This window comes from Coregonus clupeaformis, chromosome 15 (genome assembly GCF_020615455.1).
Source record: "Coregonus clupeaformis isolate EN_2021a chromosome 15, ASM2061545v1, whole genome shotgun sequence".
In the NCBI taxonomy this organism is placed as follows: Eukaryota; Metazoa; Chordata; class Actinopteri; order Salmoniformes; family Salmonidae; genus Coregonus; species Coregonus clupeaformis.
The window spans coordinates 20,792,420-20,812,936 of record NC_059206.1 but is presented as its reverse complement, the minus strand read 5'-3'; the positions used below and the strand labels follow the sequence as shown (position 1 = coordinate 20,812,936).

Below are 20,517 nucleotides of genomic sequence, written 5' to 3'. Positions count from 1 at the left end.
CATACTGAGAGCCAGGTAATCTGTCTGTGGTGCTAATGTAGACAGGGTGTGCAACGCTAGTTATCTGTCACGTATAGAGAGACAGAGTGAGATCAAAACTAATCAGTCAGTCATCAAAAACACCATGTAAAACTTTATCTGATAGCTTACCTCAAGCAAGCGTGTACTAATCCACGAAACGTTTATAACTGAACAGAACATTTGATAACTAAGCCAATTAAAATATTATTTTATGAAGTGATGCTGTTACTGATGTGATATGTATGAAGCTGTGTGTATGCAGTGAATTCATGTGTATGATGTGAATTATGGTGTGTGTGCGCACGTACAGTACATTACATTGTGAATTATGGTGTGTGTGCACACGTACAGAACATTACATTGTGAACGATGGTGTGAGTGTATGCAGTATGTTTTGAACGATTGTGTGCGTGTGTGTGTGTGGGTGTACAGTACATGGAGAACATGTACTGTACATACACAAACGCACTATACATCGTGAACGATGGTGTGTGTGTTGTATGTGATGGCCTGTGTGCATTATCGTAATGGGAATCAGGGATGTGTCCAGTGATGTTGGGATGGATGAGAACGTAGCTCCGTGCTGTCCAGTCTTCCCCCATTACCATCAGATAGGAGGCCAGTGTAATGAATGGCCTGTATGGGGACTGGACATCCACTGTCCCCGAGTAAAGCACCACTCAGCCCTGGGCAGAGCCACAGCCACGATGACTGTCATCCCACTGACACTCCCGCAACATTAACACAACGTTCACAATGCGTCCGTCAGTTAAGTGCCAGTCCTGCTTTCGAATCTGTTGAGACACTGCAGTGTTGAAATGTGTAAAGACGGTGCGGAGCAGCAGTGTGTCCGTTAGCCATATAGACTGCTTTTGCCCCCCCCCCCCCCATAAAAGCAGACACATTAAAACATTGCCAGAAATGGTAAAACATCCGTATGTGGTAAGACACCTCAGTGTTAGAATGGGTTAAGACACTGCAGTGTTGAAAAGGGTTAAGACGCTGCAGAGTGTGTGGAAAGGTCGACTAGCATCTGCTGACAGTCTGTCCCAACTCATAACAGCAGCCGCTGCCATATGCACACTGTGTGTGTGTGTGGGAGTGGGATGGGAGTGGGTGGGTGAGTGTGTGAGAATGAGATTTGTAGTGACTGTTGTATTTTTTCTTAATTTATTCTTTTTGAAGAGTAAATCAGTTTGGTACAATCTACAATGCTCCGGTAGTGCTTCTCTATCCATCAACACTCTGGACACACACACATCCTGCTGGCCTCATGCATGCACATTTCATTCTTCAAACAAGCAGACACACACAAATGCCTTCCAGCCCTAAGGTAAATTAGGTTTTAGCTCAATGCTCTCTGTATTTGGCGCTAGCTGACTTACCCGCAGAGTTATGAGACCCCCGAGTTAGGCTGTGATCACTCACTACTGCTGGAACGGGTCCCCCCCCCCCACACACACAAACAAACACGTGCACACACATAGCTCACTATTATCACGACACTCACTACTGCTGAAATGGGCTACACACACTCACACACATACCTCTGTCATTACTCAGCACTGGTGGAATGGGCCCTGCCCTGCATACGAAACACTCTCAACACAGAGCAACTCAGCTGGAAATATGTTATACGTGGGCAATTACAGCGTTATGGATGTGACATTACAAACAAAATCACAAGCTAAATGTCTCACAGAATGGACAGACAAAACATAAATTAAATGTTTGAGGTGTGTGTCTACAGTACCCCATGGGGGAGCGTATACCCCAAAAAGCAGACTTCTAAATATTGGCATATTGGAGAAATAAAGCAAATAAAAGGCGTTACGGCTGTGACAAGCTTTTTGGGGAGACTGAACATATTAGCAAAAGTCTGAGTTTCTAATGCTTTTGTAAGGAATTAGGGTGACATTTGGCACGCAGACAGAGAAGGGAAGCGGCAGGAAATACATTAGTCCTCCCTTTCCTCTCTCAGCTCAGAGCATAGAAAAAGGAATAGAATGGTATGGCTAGACAAAGTGCCATTTGACTGCAAGCCAGCTTCCCATCAATGATGGTGGGATTATCTCTCTCTCTCTCTCTCTCTCTACATCAGCATTCCATTGCGAGATACAGTTTTTGATTGCCGATAGATAGGCCTAGTGCACGGTTCTGACTCTGTCTGCCTCATGGCCGACCTGCCTATACTGTGCCCCTCCCCGCTCTGTCTCCCTCGCTAGCTTGCTATGAACGATGCAAGTGTTTGTGTTCTCAGAAGTACAGCAGCTAATCAGTCTCCTCCGTTACAAAAATACTGAATCTTCCTAGTGGAATCTAATCTTGACGTGCAAGAAGTCGAGGGATCAATTATTTTGTAGTCGACTCTCGACCACTACATCATCGTCGTTAACAGTTGGAAAAATGGCAGGGAAAGGCAAACGACAATATGAACGATGTCCTGTATGGCAATACTTTGAGAAGTTAAATGAGGTGGAATTGAGGTACAGTAATGGTAGTACAGGTGCAATGCTTAACCATCTGAAAGGGACGCACCGTGACACCCAAATCATTGCTTGCAGCAGCGCAGCTACATTGTGAGTTCACGTGGAATTTTATGCATTTTTCTTATTGTTTTAACAGAAAACCAATTAAAAAATTGCAGTTTAAACATTAAGATTTATTTTTTATTTGTCAAATCCCTAACACACACACGGTGGAATCAATTTGTATCCCACAAAAATCAGGAATCAACACATCAATACAAAAGACAATTTGGAGAGAGTATAAAGACTGGAAAGGGCAAAGGTACTGACCTCATAGAAAGAGAGATGGCCTTTGTCCCAAGTGGCACCCTATTCCCCTATACAGAGCATTCGGAAAGTATTCAGACCCCTTGACTTTTTCCACATTTTGTTACGTTGCAGACTTTTTCTAAAATGGATTAAATAGTTTTTTCCCCCTCATCAATCTACACACAATACCCCATAACGACAAAGCAAAAACATGTTTTTATAAATGTTTGCTAATTTATTACAAATAAAACACTGAAATATCACATGTACATAAGTATTCAGACCCTTTACTCAGTACTTTGTTGAAGCACCTGTGGCAGCGATTACAGCCTCGAGTCTTCTTGGGTATGATGCTACAGGCTTGGCACACTTGTATTTGGGGAGTTTCTCCCATTCTTCTCTGCAGATCCTCTCAAGCTCTGTCAGGTTGGATGGGGAGCGTCACTCCAGTGCTATTTTCAGGTCTCTCCAGAGATGTTAGATCGGGTTCAAGTCCGGGCTCTGGCTGGGCCACTCAAGGTCATTCAGAGACTTGTCCCAAAGCCACTCCTGTGTTGTCTTGCATGTGTGCTTAGGGTCGTTGTCCTGTTGTAAGGTGAACCTTCGCCCCTGTCTGAGGTCCTGAGCACTCTGGAGCAGGTTTTCATCAAGGATCTCTCTGTACTTTGCTCCGTTCATATTTCCCTCGATCCTGACTAGTCTCCCAGTCCCTGCCGCTGAAAAACATCCCCACAGCATGATGCTGCCTCCACCATGCTTCACCGTAGGAATGATGCCAGGTTTCCTCCAGACGTGACGCTTGGCATTCAGGCCAAAGAGTTCAATCTTGGTTTCATCAGACCAGAGAATCTTGGAGCTCTACGGACAATCCCTTCGACCTCATGGCTTGGTTTTTGCTCTGACATGCACTGTCAACTGTGGGACCTTCTATAGATAGGCGTGTGTCTTTCCAAATAATGTCTAATCAATTGAATTTACCACAGGTGGACTCAAATCAAGTTGTAGAAACATTTCAAGGATAATCAATGGAAACAGGATTCACCTGAGCTCAATTTCTAGTCTCATAGCAAAGGGTCTGAATACTTATATAAATAATGTATTTCTGTTTTTTTATTTTAATATATTTGTAAAAAATTCCAGAAAAGTGTTTTTAGCTTTGTCATTATGGGGTATTGTGTGTAGATTGATGAGAAAAATATTATTTAATCAATTTTAGAATAAGGCTGTTACATAACAAAATGTGGAAAAAGTCAAGGGGTCTGAATACTTTCCGAATGGACCGTATATGGCATGATTATAGGGAATTGGAGTGCCATATGGGATGCATCCAGGGTGAAAGAACAGTTTCGTTTTAAGAGGGGAAAAGCGAGTAAAGAGGTGAGAATTAAAGAGTGAAGAGAAAATTAAGGAGTGAAGAGCGAGTTAAGAGAATAGAGGGAAAGAGGCCTTGTAGAAAGAGAAGCAGGTGGAGGAGTTTAAGTTTAAGAGAGAATCTGATTAAGAAGTGAGGCTGGAGAGAGTGTAAGAGAGACTTCGGGAAGTGAGAGGGAATTAAGAAATGAAAAGAGTTAAAAAGATAGAGGGGGAGGTTATTAATGTAGTGGTGAAACTTGTTCGCTCCACCCCAGCACCCTGGCAGTCCCAGTCCTCCTCTCTGGATGTTAAAGCCGAAATTGAGTTTTTAACAACATTAACTGGCTGCCTGAAACCTCTATGGCCTGCTTTATAACTGATACACTCACACACACGTATGCATCTCAGCGTGTGCACACACTAGCCATTCCCCTGTGGTCCTGTGCAGTGAGGGCGGACGTCTCAAAGTCACCCTGAAGACACACACACTTCCACATTTTCTTCCTTCACACACACACTTCCGTCCCTATTTATTTTACAGTGCTGTCAAAGAGACACACCTGATTTAAATCAACAAGGGATGAGAAACACAACCTGACCTGCAGCAACGCTAATGTCTCTCTGCTCCGTGCGTCCGGTGATTTATCTGTGGCGAGACGGAAGCGTATGAGATGTGATTGTATGAGTGCAGTAATTAACCACGGGAGGCTGTGAGTTAACACACACACACACACAAAGAGATGTTGGTGTTTAGAGAGAGAAAAACAGCACGCAGTGGGCTGGAACAAAACATCTCTGAGAACTACTCGGAGCTGGCAGGTTAATAAATTAAACGCAGTATCATTTGTCATGCTCCTCTGTTTTGTATTACTAGGAAATGGATAAGGTGGGATTTTCATAGGGTTCAGATGCCTACTTTGGTGTTTGTTCAAGAAACGAGGTCATACGTTTTGCGAGGATGTCCCATGATCCTATAGATTAAACCGTGGCCTAGTTATCTGTTTCTCAGACCAATCAGAGGACCTGAAACTTGGGTGAGAGTTGCTGCGGATTTCGATAGGCCGGCGATTCACTTTCGTCCATCCCTTTAACTCTAGTGTCCTCTCTGTGCCCTGTGTCCTGCCATAACTCTTATGTCTTCTTCTTGTGCCTCTTACTGATGGAATTCTCTCTCTTTCACTTTCTCTCGAACTCTCACTTTCTTTCTCCCCCCCCCCCTGTGTTTTAGTGCTGAAGGTCCTTGAGGAGCTGAGCTGCATCAGGCAGACAGCAGGGTGTAATTCCCCATGCCTGTTTTATGTACAGCTCAGACAGGTGCTCAGGATATACGACCCCCTGACACTGCCTGACTACACCTCCTCTACCACCTCTTCTTAGACAGAAAGAGAGGAGGGAGAGAGAGAGAGTTATGTAGAAAGGGGGAGAGAGGGAGACTAGATTGAAATGCTGCTGCTGTGCACATCACTGCAGTGCTGGGGGGAATAGATGGAAGTTGTTCTGCCTTGGGAGAAGTTGGAAAGGGAGGTGTGTGTGTGCATGCGTGCTTGCTTGATTTTATTGATGTAAAAACAAATTATGGGGATACAAAAAAATTTACAGCTTAAAAGTGCACATGATGACGCATGCAAACATTAAACAACCCTTTTTCAGTGTGGTCCTCGAAAAACGAACTGTATATTTTGTATGCGTGCAACATTTGCTACTTCTAATCGATGTCTGCTAAAAATGAATCACTCTGCAAAGTTTCCTGTAGATCACGTCAGTGCCACATCTGCATTTTGCTCCAAAAAGGATTGGTCTTGGTCAGGCCACTGCATTTTATTATTGTTCCCATCTAATCAGGGACTGATTTAGACAGTGGGTGCAATTAATGATCAGGTAGAACAGGAATTCAGCAGGCTCCGGACCTCGTAGGGTAAGACTTGAATACCCCTTGCCCTATATAGTGCACTACTTTTGACCAAAACCCTATGGGCCCTGAAAAGGGAATAGGGTACCATAACTGTGTCATCTGCGTAGAGATGAATGTTACAAGTGTTAACAGTATTTCCAATGTCATTTATATACAACGTGAACAACAATGGCCCCAAAATCGAACCCTGGGGTTCCTCTTTAAGTACTTCAAGAAATTCTATCATAATAGGTTCTGTCACCAAGTTTCATTCTGAAACCACAAACAGGCATCAGTGCCAAGGCCTAACACAGACAACTTACTCAGTAAGATAGAATGATCGACTGTATCAAAAGCTTTAGACAAATTTATAAATAGGGCAGCACATATTTATCTTAGCATCAAAGCATTGACAAATCCTTTACAACTGATGTGGTTGCAGTAATTGTACTGGTCTAAACCCTGAATTATGTACATTCAAAATATAGTTCACAGATAAAGAAAGAAAGAAGTTGCACATTTACCAAGGATTCAAGAATCTTAGCTAGACAAGAAAGCCTTAATACAGTGGGGAAAAAAGTATTTAGTCAGCCACCAATTGTGCATGTTCTCCCACTTAAAAAGATGAGAGAGGCCTGTAATTTCCATCATAGGTACACGTCAACTATGACAGACAAATTGAGAAAATATAATCCAGAAAATCACATTGTAGGATTTTTAATTAATTAATTTGCAAATTATGGTGGAAAATAAGTATTTGGTCACCTACAAACAAGCAAGATTTCTGGCTCTCACAGACCTGTAACTTATTCTTTAAGAGGCTCCTCTGTCCTCCACTCGTTACCTGTATTAATGGCACCTGTTTGAACTTGTTATCAGTATAAAAGTCACCTGTCCACAACCTCAAACAGTCACACTCCAAACTCCACTATGGCCAAGACGAAAGAGCTGTCAAAGGACACCAGAAACAAAATTGTAGACCTGCACCAGGCTGGGAAGACTGAATCTGCAATAGGTAAGCAGCTTGGTTTGAAGAAATCAACTGTGGGAGCAATTATTAGGAAATGGAAGACATACAAGACCACTGATAATCTCCCTCGATCTGGGGCTCCATGCAAGATCTCACCCCGTGGGGTCAAAATGATCACAAGAACGGTGAGCAAAAATCCCAGAACCACACGGGGGGACCTAGTGAATGACCTGCAGAGAGCTGGGACCAAAGTAACAAAGCCTACCATCAGTAACACACTACGCCCCCAGGGACTCAAATCCTGCAGTGCCAGACGTGTCCCCCTGCTTAAGCCAGTACATGTCCAGGCCCGTCTGAAGTTTGCTAGAGTGCATTTAGATGATCCAGAAGAGGATTGGGAGAATGTCATATGGTCAGATGAAACCAAAATAGAACTTTTTGGTAAAAACCCAACTCGTCGTGTTTGGAGGACAAAGAATGCTGAGTTGCATCCAAAGAACACCATACCTACTGTGAAGCATGGGGGTGGAAACATCATGCTTTGGGGCTGTTTTTCTGTAAAGGGACCAGGACGACTGATCTGTGTAAAGGAAAGAATGAATGGGGCCATGTATCATGAGATTTTGAGTGAAAACCTCCTTCCATCAGCAAGGGCATTGAAGATGAAACGTGGCTGGGTCTTTCAGCATGACAATGATCCCAAACACACCGCCCGGGCAACGAAGGAGTGGCTTCGTAAGAAGCATTTCAAGGTCCTGGAGTGGCCTAGCCAGTCTCCAGATCTCAACCCCATAGAAAATCTTTGGAGGGAGTTGAAAGTCTGTGTTGCCCAGCGACAGCCCCAAAACATCACTGCTCTAGAGGAGATCTGCATGGAGGAATGGGCCAAAATACCAGCAACAGTGTGTGAAAACCTTGTGAAGACTTACAAAAAACGTTTGACCTGTGTCATTGCCAACAAAGGGTATATAACAAAGTATTGAGAAACTTTTGTTATTGACCAAATACTTATTTTCCACCATAATTTGCTAATAAATTCATAAAAAATCCTACAATGTGATTTTCAGAATTCTTTTTTCTCATTTTGTCTGTCATAGTTGACGTGTACCTATGATGAAAATTACAGGCCTCTCTCATCTTTTTAAGTGGGAGAACTTGCACAATTGGTGGCTGACTAAATACTTTTTTTCCCCACTGTATGTGAGTATAGTTGTCAAGATCACAACAAATCACCTACCTTATGTAGTGGCAGCACATAAGCTGATTTCCACACTTTAGGAATATTTCCTGATAACAATGTTAAATTATGGACCAGCAAGGAGGGACGCTGCACGTTTGAGCAGACCTGGGAGAACTTGGAAAGGTTGAACACCAGGCGGGCTGCGGCATTCTGGATATGTTGGAGGGGTTTGATGGCACAAGCGGGGAGCATAGCCAACAACAAGTTGCATTAGTCTAGACAGTAAAATAAATGACAACAAATAAATGCCAACCTGCTCATTTTTGTTTTATTTTTCAAAAAATATTTGCTACGGTGTGCTCTGGATAGGTGCGAGCAATATGGTGTCCTGTCCAGTCTTTTCAGATCTGTCAACACATAACAAATGGCATCTTGCGGGGGTAATCGACCCAACAAACCAAAATGGAGCAAGACCCCAGACAAAAATCTAAAATCTCGGGGTCCCGCCCTCTCTTAGTGACCTTATTTCCTCTTCCTGTGGGTGAGTGATTCTCAGGCTGTGACCCAGCTCATTGGGTTTGTGACAGAGGAGAGGAGAAATATAATGATTTTCACATAGACACGGAATAGCTTCACATTCACTTTGGATGTTTCACAAATGGCACCCTATTCCCTATATAGTGCTTTTGACCAGGACACATAGAGATATGGTCAAAAGTAGTGCACTATTTAGGGAATAGGGTGCCATTTGGGACGCATCCATTGAATGAGGAATCACCATTGTTTTCTGCCAGCCCTCCTCTGCATAGTTGTCTTTAATTAAAAGTGCCTGCCCAGTCAATATTTATTTATTTGCTAAATATCTTGTTCCTACAGCTTGCTCCCAGCCCAGTGCGCCCGTGTAGAGGGGGTGATGGATAGGTTTTGGAGCCTCCCCAAAAAGAGTCCACTCTTTTCATTTGGCCCCTGAGTCGTGAGTCTTGATACTGTGAACTTACGATGAAACACTGGTTGAGTTTTTTTCCTGCATTTTTGGTTCACATTTATACCTATTTCAGACAAAAAAACATGATATGTTACTAGTAAAAAAAAGAAGGCAATGTTTATATGACCTTTCAAACAGTCCCTGATTTACCACTTTCTCGCAGGTATACCACCTTTTATAGATCCCAGTGCGTAGCCTCAAAACACCAGAATTAATCAAAGCTAAATCAATAAATCTTTGCAGATGGAGTGTTAGTTCCACTATGTTACATCATGCTAAGGAGTTTTGTGTGTGAAGGAGGAGTATTTCTGAAGTTTGACAATGTGCATGAAAATGAGCTTAAATTTGTCCATTAGCTTGCTAGCTCTAAGCCAGTCACTTCATATGAAACAAATGTGATGTTAACCAGCTAATGCACACACAATGCTGAAGGGAATGCTTCCTCCATAAGCTAGCTAGCTAGCTACAGTAACATTTTATCACAAATAATGAATTTGAATAGGAAATATAGCAAAATGAATAGGAAATGTAGTCATTGACAAGGTTAGAAATAATGTTTTTTAATTGACATAATAATTGTGTCCTTCAAACATTGCTTTTGTCAAAGAATCCTCCATTTGCAGCAATTACAGCCTTGCAGACCTTTGGCATTGTAGTTGTCAATTTGTTGAGGTAATCTGAAGAGATTTCACCCCATGCTTCCTGAAGCACCTCCCACAAGTTGGATTGGCTTGCTGGGCACTTCTTACGGTCAAGCTGCTCCCACAACAGCTCAATAGGGTTGAGATCCGGTGACTGTGCTGGCCACTCCATTATAGACAGAATACCAGCTGACTGCTTCTTCCCTAAATAGTTCTTGCATAGTTTGGAGCTGTGCTTTGGGTCATTGTCCTGTTGTAGGAGGGAATTGGCTCCAATCAAGCGCCGTCCACAGGGTATGGCATGGCGTTGCAAAATGGAGTGATAGCCTTCCTTCTTCAAGATCCCTTTTACCCTGTACAAATCTCCCACTTTATCAAAGCACCCCCAGACCATCACATTACCTCCACCATGCTTGAAAGATGGCATCAAGCACTCCTCCAGCATATTTTCATTTGGTCTGCGTCTCACAAATGTTGTTTTTGTGATCCGAACACCTCAAACTTCGATTCGTCTGTCCATAACACTTTTTTCCAGACTTCCTCTGTCCAGTGTCTGTGTTCTTTTGTCCATCTTAATCTTTTCTTTTTATTGGCTAGTCTGAGATATGGCTTTTTCTTTGCAACTCTGCCTAGAAGGTCAGCATCCCGGAGTCGCCTCTTCACTGTTGACGTTGAGACTGGTGTTTTGCGGGTACTATTTAATGAAGCTGCCAGTTGAGGACCTGCGAAGCGTCTGTTTCTCAAACTAGACACTCTAATGTATTTGTCCTCTTGCTCAGTTGTGCACTGGGGCCTCCCACTCCTCTTTCTATTCTGTTTAGAGCCAGTTTGCGCTGATCTGTGAAGGGAGTAGTACACAGCGTTGTACGAAATCTTCAGTTTCTTGGCAATTTCTCGCATGGAATAGCCTTCATTTCTCAGAACAAGAATAGACTGACGCGTTTCAGAAGAAAGTTATTTGTTTCTGGCCATTTTTGAGCCTGTAATCGAACCCACAATTGCTGATGCTCCAGATACTCAACTAGTCTCAAGAAGGCCAGTTTTATTGCTTCTTTAATCAGCACAACAGTTTTCAGCTGTGCTAACATAATTGCAAAAGGTTTTTCTAATGATCAATTAGCCTTTTAAAATGATACACTTGGATTAGAAAACACAACGTGCCATTGGAACACAGGACTGATGGTTCCTGATAATGGGCCTCTGTACGCCAATGTAGATATTCCATTACAAATCAGCCATTTTCAGCTACAATAGCCATTTACAACATTAACAATGTCTACACTGTATTTCTGATCAATTTTATATTCTTTTAATGGACAAATAAAAATAAATCTTTCGAAAACAAGGACATTTCTAAGTGACCCCAAACTTTTGAACAGTAGTGTGTGTGTGTGTGTGTGTGTGTGTGTGTGTGTATGTATATATATATATATATATATATACAGTGGGGAAAAAAATATTTAGTCAGCCACCAATTGTGCAAGTTCTCCCACTTAAAAAGATGAGAGAGGCCTGTAATTTTCATCATAGGTACACGTCAACTATGAAAGACAAATTGAGAAAAAAATTCCAGAATATCACATTGTAGGATTTTTTATGAATTTATTTGCAAATTATGGTGGAAAATAAGTATTTGGTCACCTACAAACAAGCAAGATTTCTAGCTCTCACAGACCTGTAACTTCTTCTTTAAGAGGCTCCTCTGTCCTCCACTTGTTACCTGTATTAATGGCACCTGTTTGAACTTGTTATCAGTATAAAATACACCTGTCCACAACCTCAAACAGTCACACTCCAAACTCCACTATGGCCAAGACCAAAGAGCTGTCAAAGGACACCAGAAACAAAATTGTAGACCTGCACCAGGCTGGGATAACTGAATCTGCAATAGGTAAGCAGCTTGGTTTGAAGAAATCAACTGTGGGAGCAATTATTAGGAAATGGAAGACATACAAGACCACTGATAATCTCCCTCGATCTGGGGCTCCACGCAAGATCTCACCCCGTGGGGTCAAAATGATCACAAGAACGGTGAGCAAAAATCCCAGAACCACACGGGGGGACCTAGTGAATGACCTGCAGAGAGCTGGGACCAAAGTAACAAAGCCTACCATCAGTAACACACTACGCCGCCAGGGACTCAAATCCTGCAGTGCCAGACGTGTCCCCCTGCTTAAGCCAGTACATGTCCAGGCCCGTCTGAAGTTTGCTAGAGTGCATTTGGATGATCCAGAAGAGGATTGGGAGAATGTCATATGGTCAGATGAAACCAAAATAGAACTTTTTAGTAAAAACTCAACTCGTCATGTTTGGACGACAAAGAATGCTGAGTTGCATCCAAAGAACACCATACCTACTGTGAAGCATGGGGGTGGAAACATCATGCTTTGGGGCTGTTTTTCTGCAAAGGGACCAGGACGACTGATCCGTGTAAAGGAAAGAATGAATGGGGCCATGTATCGTGAGATTTTGAGTGAAAACCTCCTTCCATCAGCAAGGGCATTGAAGATGAAACGTGGCTGGGTCTTTCAGCATGACAATGATCCCAAACACACCGCCCGGGCAACGAAAGAGTGGCTTCGTAAGAAGCATTTCAAGGTCCTGGAGTGGCCTAGCCAGTCTCCAGATCTCAACCCCATAGAAAATCTTTGGAGGGAGTTGAAAGTCCGTGTTGCCCAGCGACAGCCCCAAAACATCACTGTTCTAGAGGAGATCTGCATGGAGGAATGGGCCAAAATACCAGCAACAGTATGTGAAAACCTTGTGAAGACTTACAGAAAACGTTTGACCTGTGTCATTGCCAACAAAGGGTATATAACAAAGTATTGAGAAACTTTTGTTATTGACCAAATACTTATTTTCCACCATAATTTGCAAATAAATTCATTAAAATCCTACAATGTGATTTTCTGGATTTTTTTTTCTCATTTTGTCTGTCATAGTTGACGTGTACCTATGATGAAAATTACAGGCCTCTCTCATCTTTTTAAGTGGGAGAACTTGCACAATTGGTGGCTGACTAAATAAAACAATTCCCCACTGTATATATACATACACTGCTCCAAAAAATAAAGGGAACACTTAAACAACACATCCTAGATCTGAATGAATGAAATAATCTTATTAAATACTTTTTTCTTGACATAGTTGAATGTGCTGACAACAAAATCGCACAAAAATGATCAATGGAAATCAAATGTATCAACCCATGGTGGTCTGGATTTGGAGTCACCCTCAAAATTAAACTTTGATGTAATGTCCTTAAAACAAGTCAAAATGAGGCTCAGTAGTGTGTGTGGCCTCCACGTGCCAGTATGACCTCCCTACAACGCCTGGGCATGCTCCTGATGAGGTGGCGTATGGTCTCCTGAGGGATCTCCTCCCAGACCTGGACTAAAGCATCCGAGACATGATGTCCCAGATGTGCTCAATTGGATTCAGGTCTGGGGAACGGGCGGGCCAGTCCATAGCATCAATGCCTTCCTCTTGCAGGAACTGCTGACACACTCCAGCCACATGAGGTCTAGCATTGTCTTGCATTAGGAGGAACCCAGGGCCAACCGCACCAGCATATGGTCTCACAAGGGGTCTGAGGATCTCATCTCGGTACCTAATGGCAGTCAGGCTACCTCTGGCGAGCACATGGAGGGCTGTGCGGCCCCCTAAAGAAATGCCACCCCACACCATGACTGAACCACCGCCAAGCCGGTCATGCTGGAGGATGTTGCAGGCAGCAGAACGTTCTCCACGGCGCTTCCAGACTCTGTCACGTCTGTCACATGTGCTCATTGTGAACATGCTTTCATCTGTGAAGAGCACAGGGCACCAGTGGCGAATTAGCTAATCTTGGTGTTCTCTGTCAAATGCCAAACGTCCTGCACGGTGTTGGGCTGTAAGCACAACCTCCACCTGTGGACGTCGGGCCCTCATACCACCCTCATGGAGTCTGTTTCTGACCGTTTGAGCAGACACATGCACATTTGTGGCCTGCTGGAGGTCATTTTGCAGGGCTCTGGCAGTGCTCCTCTTGCTCCTCCTTGCACAAAGGCGGAGGTAGCGGTCCTGCTGCTGGGTTGTTGCCCTCCTACGGCCTCCTCCACGTCTCCTGATGTACTGGCCTGTCTCCTGGTAGCGCCTCCATGCTCTGGACACTACGCTGACAGACACAGCAAACCTTGCCACAGCTCGCATTTTTTGAGCAGTGTATGTACAGTACCATTCAAAAGTTTGGACACACCTACTCATTCAAGGGGTAGCCACCCTTTGCCTTGATGATAGCTTTGCACACTTGTAGAATAATAGTGAAGACATCAAAACTATGAAATAACACATCATGTAGTAACCAAAAAAGTGTTAAACAAACCAAAATATATTTTACATTTTAGATTCTTCAAAGTAGCCACCCTTTGCCTTGATGACAGCTTTGCACACTCTTGGCATTCTCTAAACCAGCTTCACCTGGAATGCTTTTCCAACAGTCTTGAAGGACTTCCCACATATGCTGAGCACTTGTTGGCTGCTTTTCCTTCACTCTGCCGTCCAACTCATCCCAAATGGTCTCAATTGGGTTGAAGTCGGGGGATTTTGGAGGCCAGGTCATCTGATGCAGCACTCCATCACTCTCCTTCTTGGTCAAATAGCCCTTACACAGCCTGGAGGTGTGTTGGGTCATTGTCCTGTTGAAAAACAAATGATAGTCCCACTAAGCCCAAACCAGATGGGATGGCGTATCGCTGCAGAATGCTGTGGTAGCCTAGCTGGTTAAGTGTGCCTTGAATTCTAAATAAATCACAGACAGTGTCACCAGCAAAGCACCCCCACACCATAACACCTCCTCCTCCATGCTTTACGGTGGGAAATACACATGCGGAGATCATCCGTTCACCCACATCGCATCTCACAAAGACATGGGGGTTGGAACCAAAAATCTCCAATTTAGACTCCAGACTAAAGGGCAAATTTCCATTGATCTGATGTCCGTTGCTCGTGTTTCTTGGCCCAAGCAAGTCTCTTCTTCTTATTGGTGTCCTTTAGTAGTGGTTTCTTTGCAGCAATTCGACCATGAAGGCCTGATTTACACAGTCTCCTCTGAACAGTTGATGTTGAGATGTGTCTGTTACTTGAACTCTGTTAAGCATTTATTTGGTTGCAATTTCTGAGGCTGGTAACGCTAATGAACTTATCCTCTGCAGCAGAGGTAACTTTGGGGCTTCCATTCCTGTGGCGGTCCTCATGAGAGCCAGTTTCATCATAGCGCTTGATGGTTTTTGCGACTGCACTTGAAGAAACATTCAAAGTACTTGACATTTTGCGTATTGACTGACCTTCATATGTTAAAGTATTGATGGACTGTAGTTTCTCTTTGCTTATTTGAGCTGTTCTTGCCTTTTACCAAATAGGCCTATCTTCTGTATACCCTCCTACCTTGTCACAACACAACTGATTGGCTCAAACGCATTAAGAAGGAAAGATATTCCACAAATTAACTTTTTAAGAAGACACACCTGTTAATTGAAATGCATTCCAGGTGACTACCTCATGAAGCTGGTTGAAAGAATGCCAAGAGTGTGCAAGGGTGGCTATTTGAAGAATCTCAAATATAAAATATATTTTGATTTGTTTAACACTTTTTTGCTTACTACATGATTCCATATGTGTTATTTTATAGTTTTGATGTCTTCACTATTATTTTACAATGTATAAAATAGTAAAAATAAAGAAAAACCCTTGAATGAGTAGGTGTTCTAAAACTTGTTGTATGTATATACAGTGGGGAGAACAAGTATTTGATACACTGCTGATTTTGCAGGTTTTCCTACTTACAAAGCATGTAGAGGTCTGTCATTTTTATCATAGGTACACTTCAACTGTGAGAGACGGAATCTAAAACAAAAATCCAGAAAATCACATTGTATGATTTTTAAGTAATTAATTTGCATTTTATTGCATGACATAAGTATTTGATACATCAGAAAAGCAGAACTTAATATTTGGTACAGAAACCTTTGTTTGCAATTACAGAGATCATACGTTTCCTGTAGGTCTTGACCAGGTTTGCACACACTGCAGCAGGGATTTTGGCCCACTCCTCCATACAGACTTTCTCCAGATCCTTCAGGTTTCGGGGCTGTCGCTGGGCAATACGGACTTTCAGCTCCCTCCAAAGATTTTCTAATGGGTTCAGGTCTGGAGACTGGCTAGGCCACTCCAGGACCTTGAGATGCTCCTTACGGAGCCACTCCTTAGTTGCCCTGGCTGTGTGTTTCGGGTCGTTGTCATGCTGGAAGTTCCAGCCACAACCTATCTTCAATGCTCTTACTGAGGTAAGGAGGTTGTTGGCCAAGATCTCGCGATACATGGCCCCATCCATCCTCCCCTCAATATGGTGCAGTCGTCCTGTCCCCTTTGCAGAAAAGCATCCCCAAAGAATGATGTTTCCACCTCCATGCTTCACGGTAGGGATGGTGTTCTTGGGGTTGTACTCATCCTTCTTCTTCCTCCAAACACGGCGAGTGGAGTTTAGACCAAAAAACTCTATTTTTGTCTCATCAGACCACATGACCTTCTCCCATTCCTCCTCTGGATCATCCAGATGGTCATTGGCAAACTTCAGACGGGCCTGGACATGCGCTGGCTTGAGCAGGGGGACCTTGCGTGCGCTGCAGGATTTTAATCCATGACGGCGTAGTGTGTTACTAATGGTTTTCTTTGAGACTGTGGTCCCAGCTCTCTTCAGGTCATTGACCAGGTCCTGCCGTGTAGTTCTGGGCTGATCCCTCACCTTCCTCATGATCATTGATGCCCCACGAGGTGAGATCTTGCATGGAGCCCCAGACCAAGGGTGATTGACCGTCATCTTGAACTTATTCCATTTTCTAATAATTGCGCCAACAGTTGTTGCCTTCTCACCAAGCTGCTTGCCTATTGTCCTGTAGCCCATCCCAGCCTTGTGCAGGTCTACAATTTTATCCCTGATGTCCTTACACAGCTCTCTGGTCTTGGCCATTGTGGAGAGGTTGGAGTCTGTTTGATTGAGTGTGTGGACAGGTGTCTTTTATACAGGTAACGAGTTCAAACAGGTGCAGTTAATACAGGTAATGAGTGGAGAACAGGAGGGCTCCTTAAAGAAAAACTAACAGGTCTGTGAGAGCCGGAATTCTTACTGGTTGGTAGGTGATCAAATACTTATGTCATGCAATAAAATGCAAATGAATTACTTAAAAATCATACAATGTGATTTTCTGTATTTTTGTTTTAGATTCCGTCTCTCACAGTTGAAGTGTACCTATGATAAAAATGACAGACCTCTACATGCTTTGTAAGTAGGAAAACCTGCAAAATCGGCAGTGTATCAAATACTTGTTCTCCCCACTGTGTGTATATATATATATATATATTTTCAAGTAAGCAGCTGATTGTCCAGCTCTGCCAATGAGCCAACGTGACGTCACCTTATATGAGGAAGTAGCAAGCATTTTAGGACAGCCTGTTTGAGATACAACTTTGAGGTAGGGTTTTTTGTGTTTTTTCTCAGATGTGTTTTTTGGTCACAAATACGAGTATAGAATGAGTCAACAACATATATTTTTTTTTTTTTTTTGTCATTTAGCAGATGCTCTTATCCAGAGCGACTTACAGTTAGTGAGTGCATACATTTTCATACTATGTATGAGTTAAAGATATACTTCGGGATTTTGTCAAAGAGACCCTTCCAGGCATTGTGCTAACGCTAGTTAGCATTGGCTTGCGAAACTACCTCTAACTTCCTTCATACTTGACACCGAGACATACAAATGGTATCCAAGAGTTCATCTGACTCTGGGGAAGTATCCCTTTAACAGAATATGAATTTTTAAAAGTGAGATATTTTGCTGGATTATTACTTTAAGAAAATCCTCAATTACCTAGATTGTGTCATTGGTGCTACTGTCATTGGTGTTAGTACTCCTACTGGTTGCAGTGGCACAATGTTATAATACTGGTAACAATTATTTAATGTCATGAAACTACCATATTAGTTGATTTAGGATGGGAAGAGTTCAATTTTCCAAAATGCCATGCCCAATTTCCACCACAATTCAAGAATGACCCTGTTGTTAATACACAGAGAAACTGATACACACATATTCACTCTCATACCCTCCCCCTAAACACACACACAAACTCTCCTCCGCTTGCTCTGCTCCAGTGTGTGCTTCACGCCGCTGTAATGGAGTGACAGCCTCGGAGCGTGGCGCCCAGCGACTTCGCTACGTTGACGGTGTAGCCACGGTGACAGTTCAAATGAGACAGTCATCGGCAACAGCAGCAGCAGCCTCGCTCGGGAAAACGCCACTGTCAGCGTTTTTTTTTCTCTCTATGTCCTCCTCTAACCTCCAGCAATAGGGAATGCCTGGCAGAGAGTGGGGTAGAGGAGGACTTGTTTGCCGATTGGGTAAACATTAATTTACCCCCGGCAGACACACGTGAAGTTAATCAAAGTGAGTATATGTTGTAATCATCACCTTCTCCTCCTGGCCCCCCTGTATTGCCAGCACGCTGCGGTGTGCAATCATACTGAAACACGTGATGTTCTCCACGCCATCTGGCTTTGCACACACACACCTTCTCTTTCACTCACACACACTTTCTCTCACTAACACACAAACACACAAACACACAAACGCTCAATCTCTCTCATTCATAGGCACACATTCAACGTGCTGATGTTGATGTGGCACTCCGGGACTGTAACCGAATAGCCCTACTCTCTATTGCCTAGGAGAGGATCTGCCTCTAGACTCTAGAGATGTGAGGCTCCAATACGTTGATTTTGGGTCAGTGTAGCATTTTCCCCATTAATGGTCGAGGTTAGGATTGGGGGAGGGGAAGCTGATCCTAGATCTGTTCCTAGGGGAAACTGCACCCCGCAGCGCTCCAATACAGGTGAACAGAAGTCAAAGGTTGGTGCTCAGCCTCTCACTTTTGTTGATGGTTTTCCTCTTTAGGGGAGGAGCTTCAGGGACGGATCACCGTACGCAAAAACAAAAAGGACCCCCGCTCGCTGTTCATTACCTTTGACCTCCATGACAGGAAGCAGACCTACAGCCTGCAGTGAGTTCACTGATCACGTGACTACGATGACATCATCAATAGTGTGGCTGAACTGAAATATTCCCCACACTTTGCCAAAACAAATAGTATTATTATGGTTGTTATTATGAAATGTTTAACTCTTATGGAATCAGAAACAACTTATCTTCATATGGAGCAGTAAATGTAGACAATGTAAGTGTGTGGGATTCATCTAAAAAAAACTTGTAGACTGACTGAGTAGTGAGACAGGGAGAGTATGAAGTGGGCTTGAACAACAAGCTGTGGAGTTGACTGCATTTTAATGCCATACCTGTAAATAAACACATTCCCTCGTACAGAATCTGAGTTGATTTCTTGGCAAGCGCCATTTCTCAAAAATGTTTCTACTTCACTGTGGAAACTTTTTTCAGTTTTGCACAGGGTCAACATTTTCCTGTGACATTCCCATTTTGTCCTCTTTTGCCCGCCTTGTATGTACATTATTCTTGCAAATTTGTAACAGATTTTCATTTTTTACACAAATGTACTTTTCTTGACATTGCCATCTGTTTTCCCTATTGTAGACCAGCCAACCTGGAAATGTTTTATGTATTTTTTGCTTGTTAAAGGCTGTCATCTATGCATGATCAAACAATGATGGGGTGATACACAAAGTTAGGCTGGATAGCACGTTCATTTTAGATTTTTAAGGCAATTTTCAATGGGTTAATGGTCGACTGGTAAAAATGGGCATAATGGAAATAGTAATAGATTTAGGTCAAATATCCTGAAATTCTCAACAAAAACTGAGGGGATTATCAAACATAAACAATTAGACTATGGAATAGATGCATAGTTACCTTTCATACAGTTTTATGCTTTAAGACATGCAAATATACAGAAAGGTTGAAAATTCGGATATTTTCAGCTACAGTTGTGGTCTGTAGCACCACCAAGTACCCTTTTCAGATGATGTAGACCAGGGCTCTCCAACTCTGTTCTTGGGGTACTACCCTCCTGTAGGGTTTCTCTTCAACCGCAGTTGTAACTAACCTGATTAATCTTATAAACCAGCTAAATATTATAATTCAGTGCTCTAGATTAGGGTTGGAATGAAAACCTACATGATGGTAGCTCTCCAGGAACAGGGTTGGAGAGCCCTGATGTAGACCCTTTGAGAAAACTGCAGGAGACCCCACTCAACCAGACAAACTCTACCTCGTAAGAATCTGACTTTCTGGGCCAGATATATTGAAACTGTAATGTTATTTTTAAGGGATAACATGTACAAGCAGCCAAATGGGATAGTCACAAATTCTGACCAAACTGACTATTTACATACATACAGTACATACTTAGATTATGGAATAAACATATAGGTCATGCATATATAAAGTAAAATTATATTTTTCCATCATTTTGGTCAAACTTGGGCATTGGCGAACAAAAATAACTTTCTCAGACAGTGTAGAGCCCCTCAAAATACAAGCAAGACACTTCTGAACAATAAGCACTTTACCTTGTGAGGACCGAGCACACCCCAATTCTCATCGACGGGGCTGAAGTGGAGCAGGTTGCGAGCTTCAAGTTCCTTGGTGTCCACATCACCAACAAACTATCATGGTCCAAACACACCAAGACAGTC

At 42.9% G+C, this 20,517-nt stretch overlaps 1 protein-coding gene across 2 annotated transcripts in view; it reads left to right on the top strand.

The window, feature by feature from the left end:
- The window catches only part of LOC121582252 (protein arginine N-methyltransferase 3), a 131,190-nt gene extending 111,957 nt beyond the window's left edge, over positions 1-19,233 (top strand). For both annotated transcript variants that reach the window (XM_041897928.2, XM_041897927.2), the window contains exon 16: positions 18,806-19,233. In XM_041897928.2, coding sequence (XP_041753862.2) covers positions 18,806-18,915 — 110 coding nt within the window. In that variant the 3' untranslated portion in view covers positions 18,916-19,233. The remainder of the gene's footprint in view (positions 1-18,805) is intronic.
- The last annotated feature ends 1,284 nt before the right edge of the window (positions 19,234-20,517 follow it).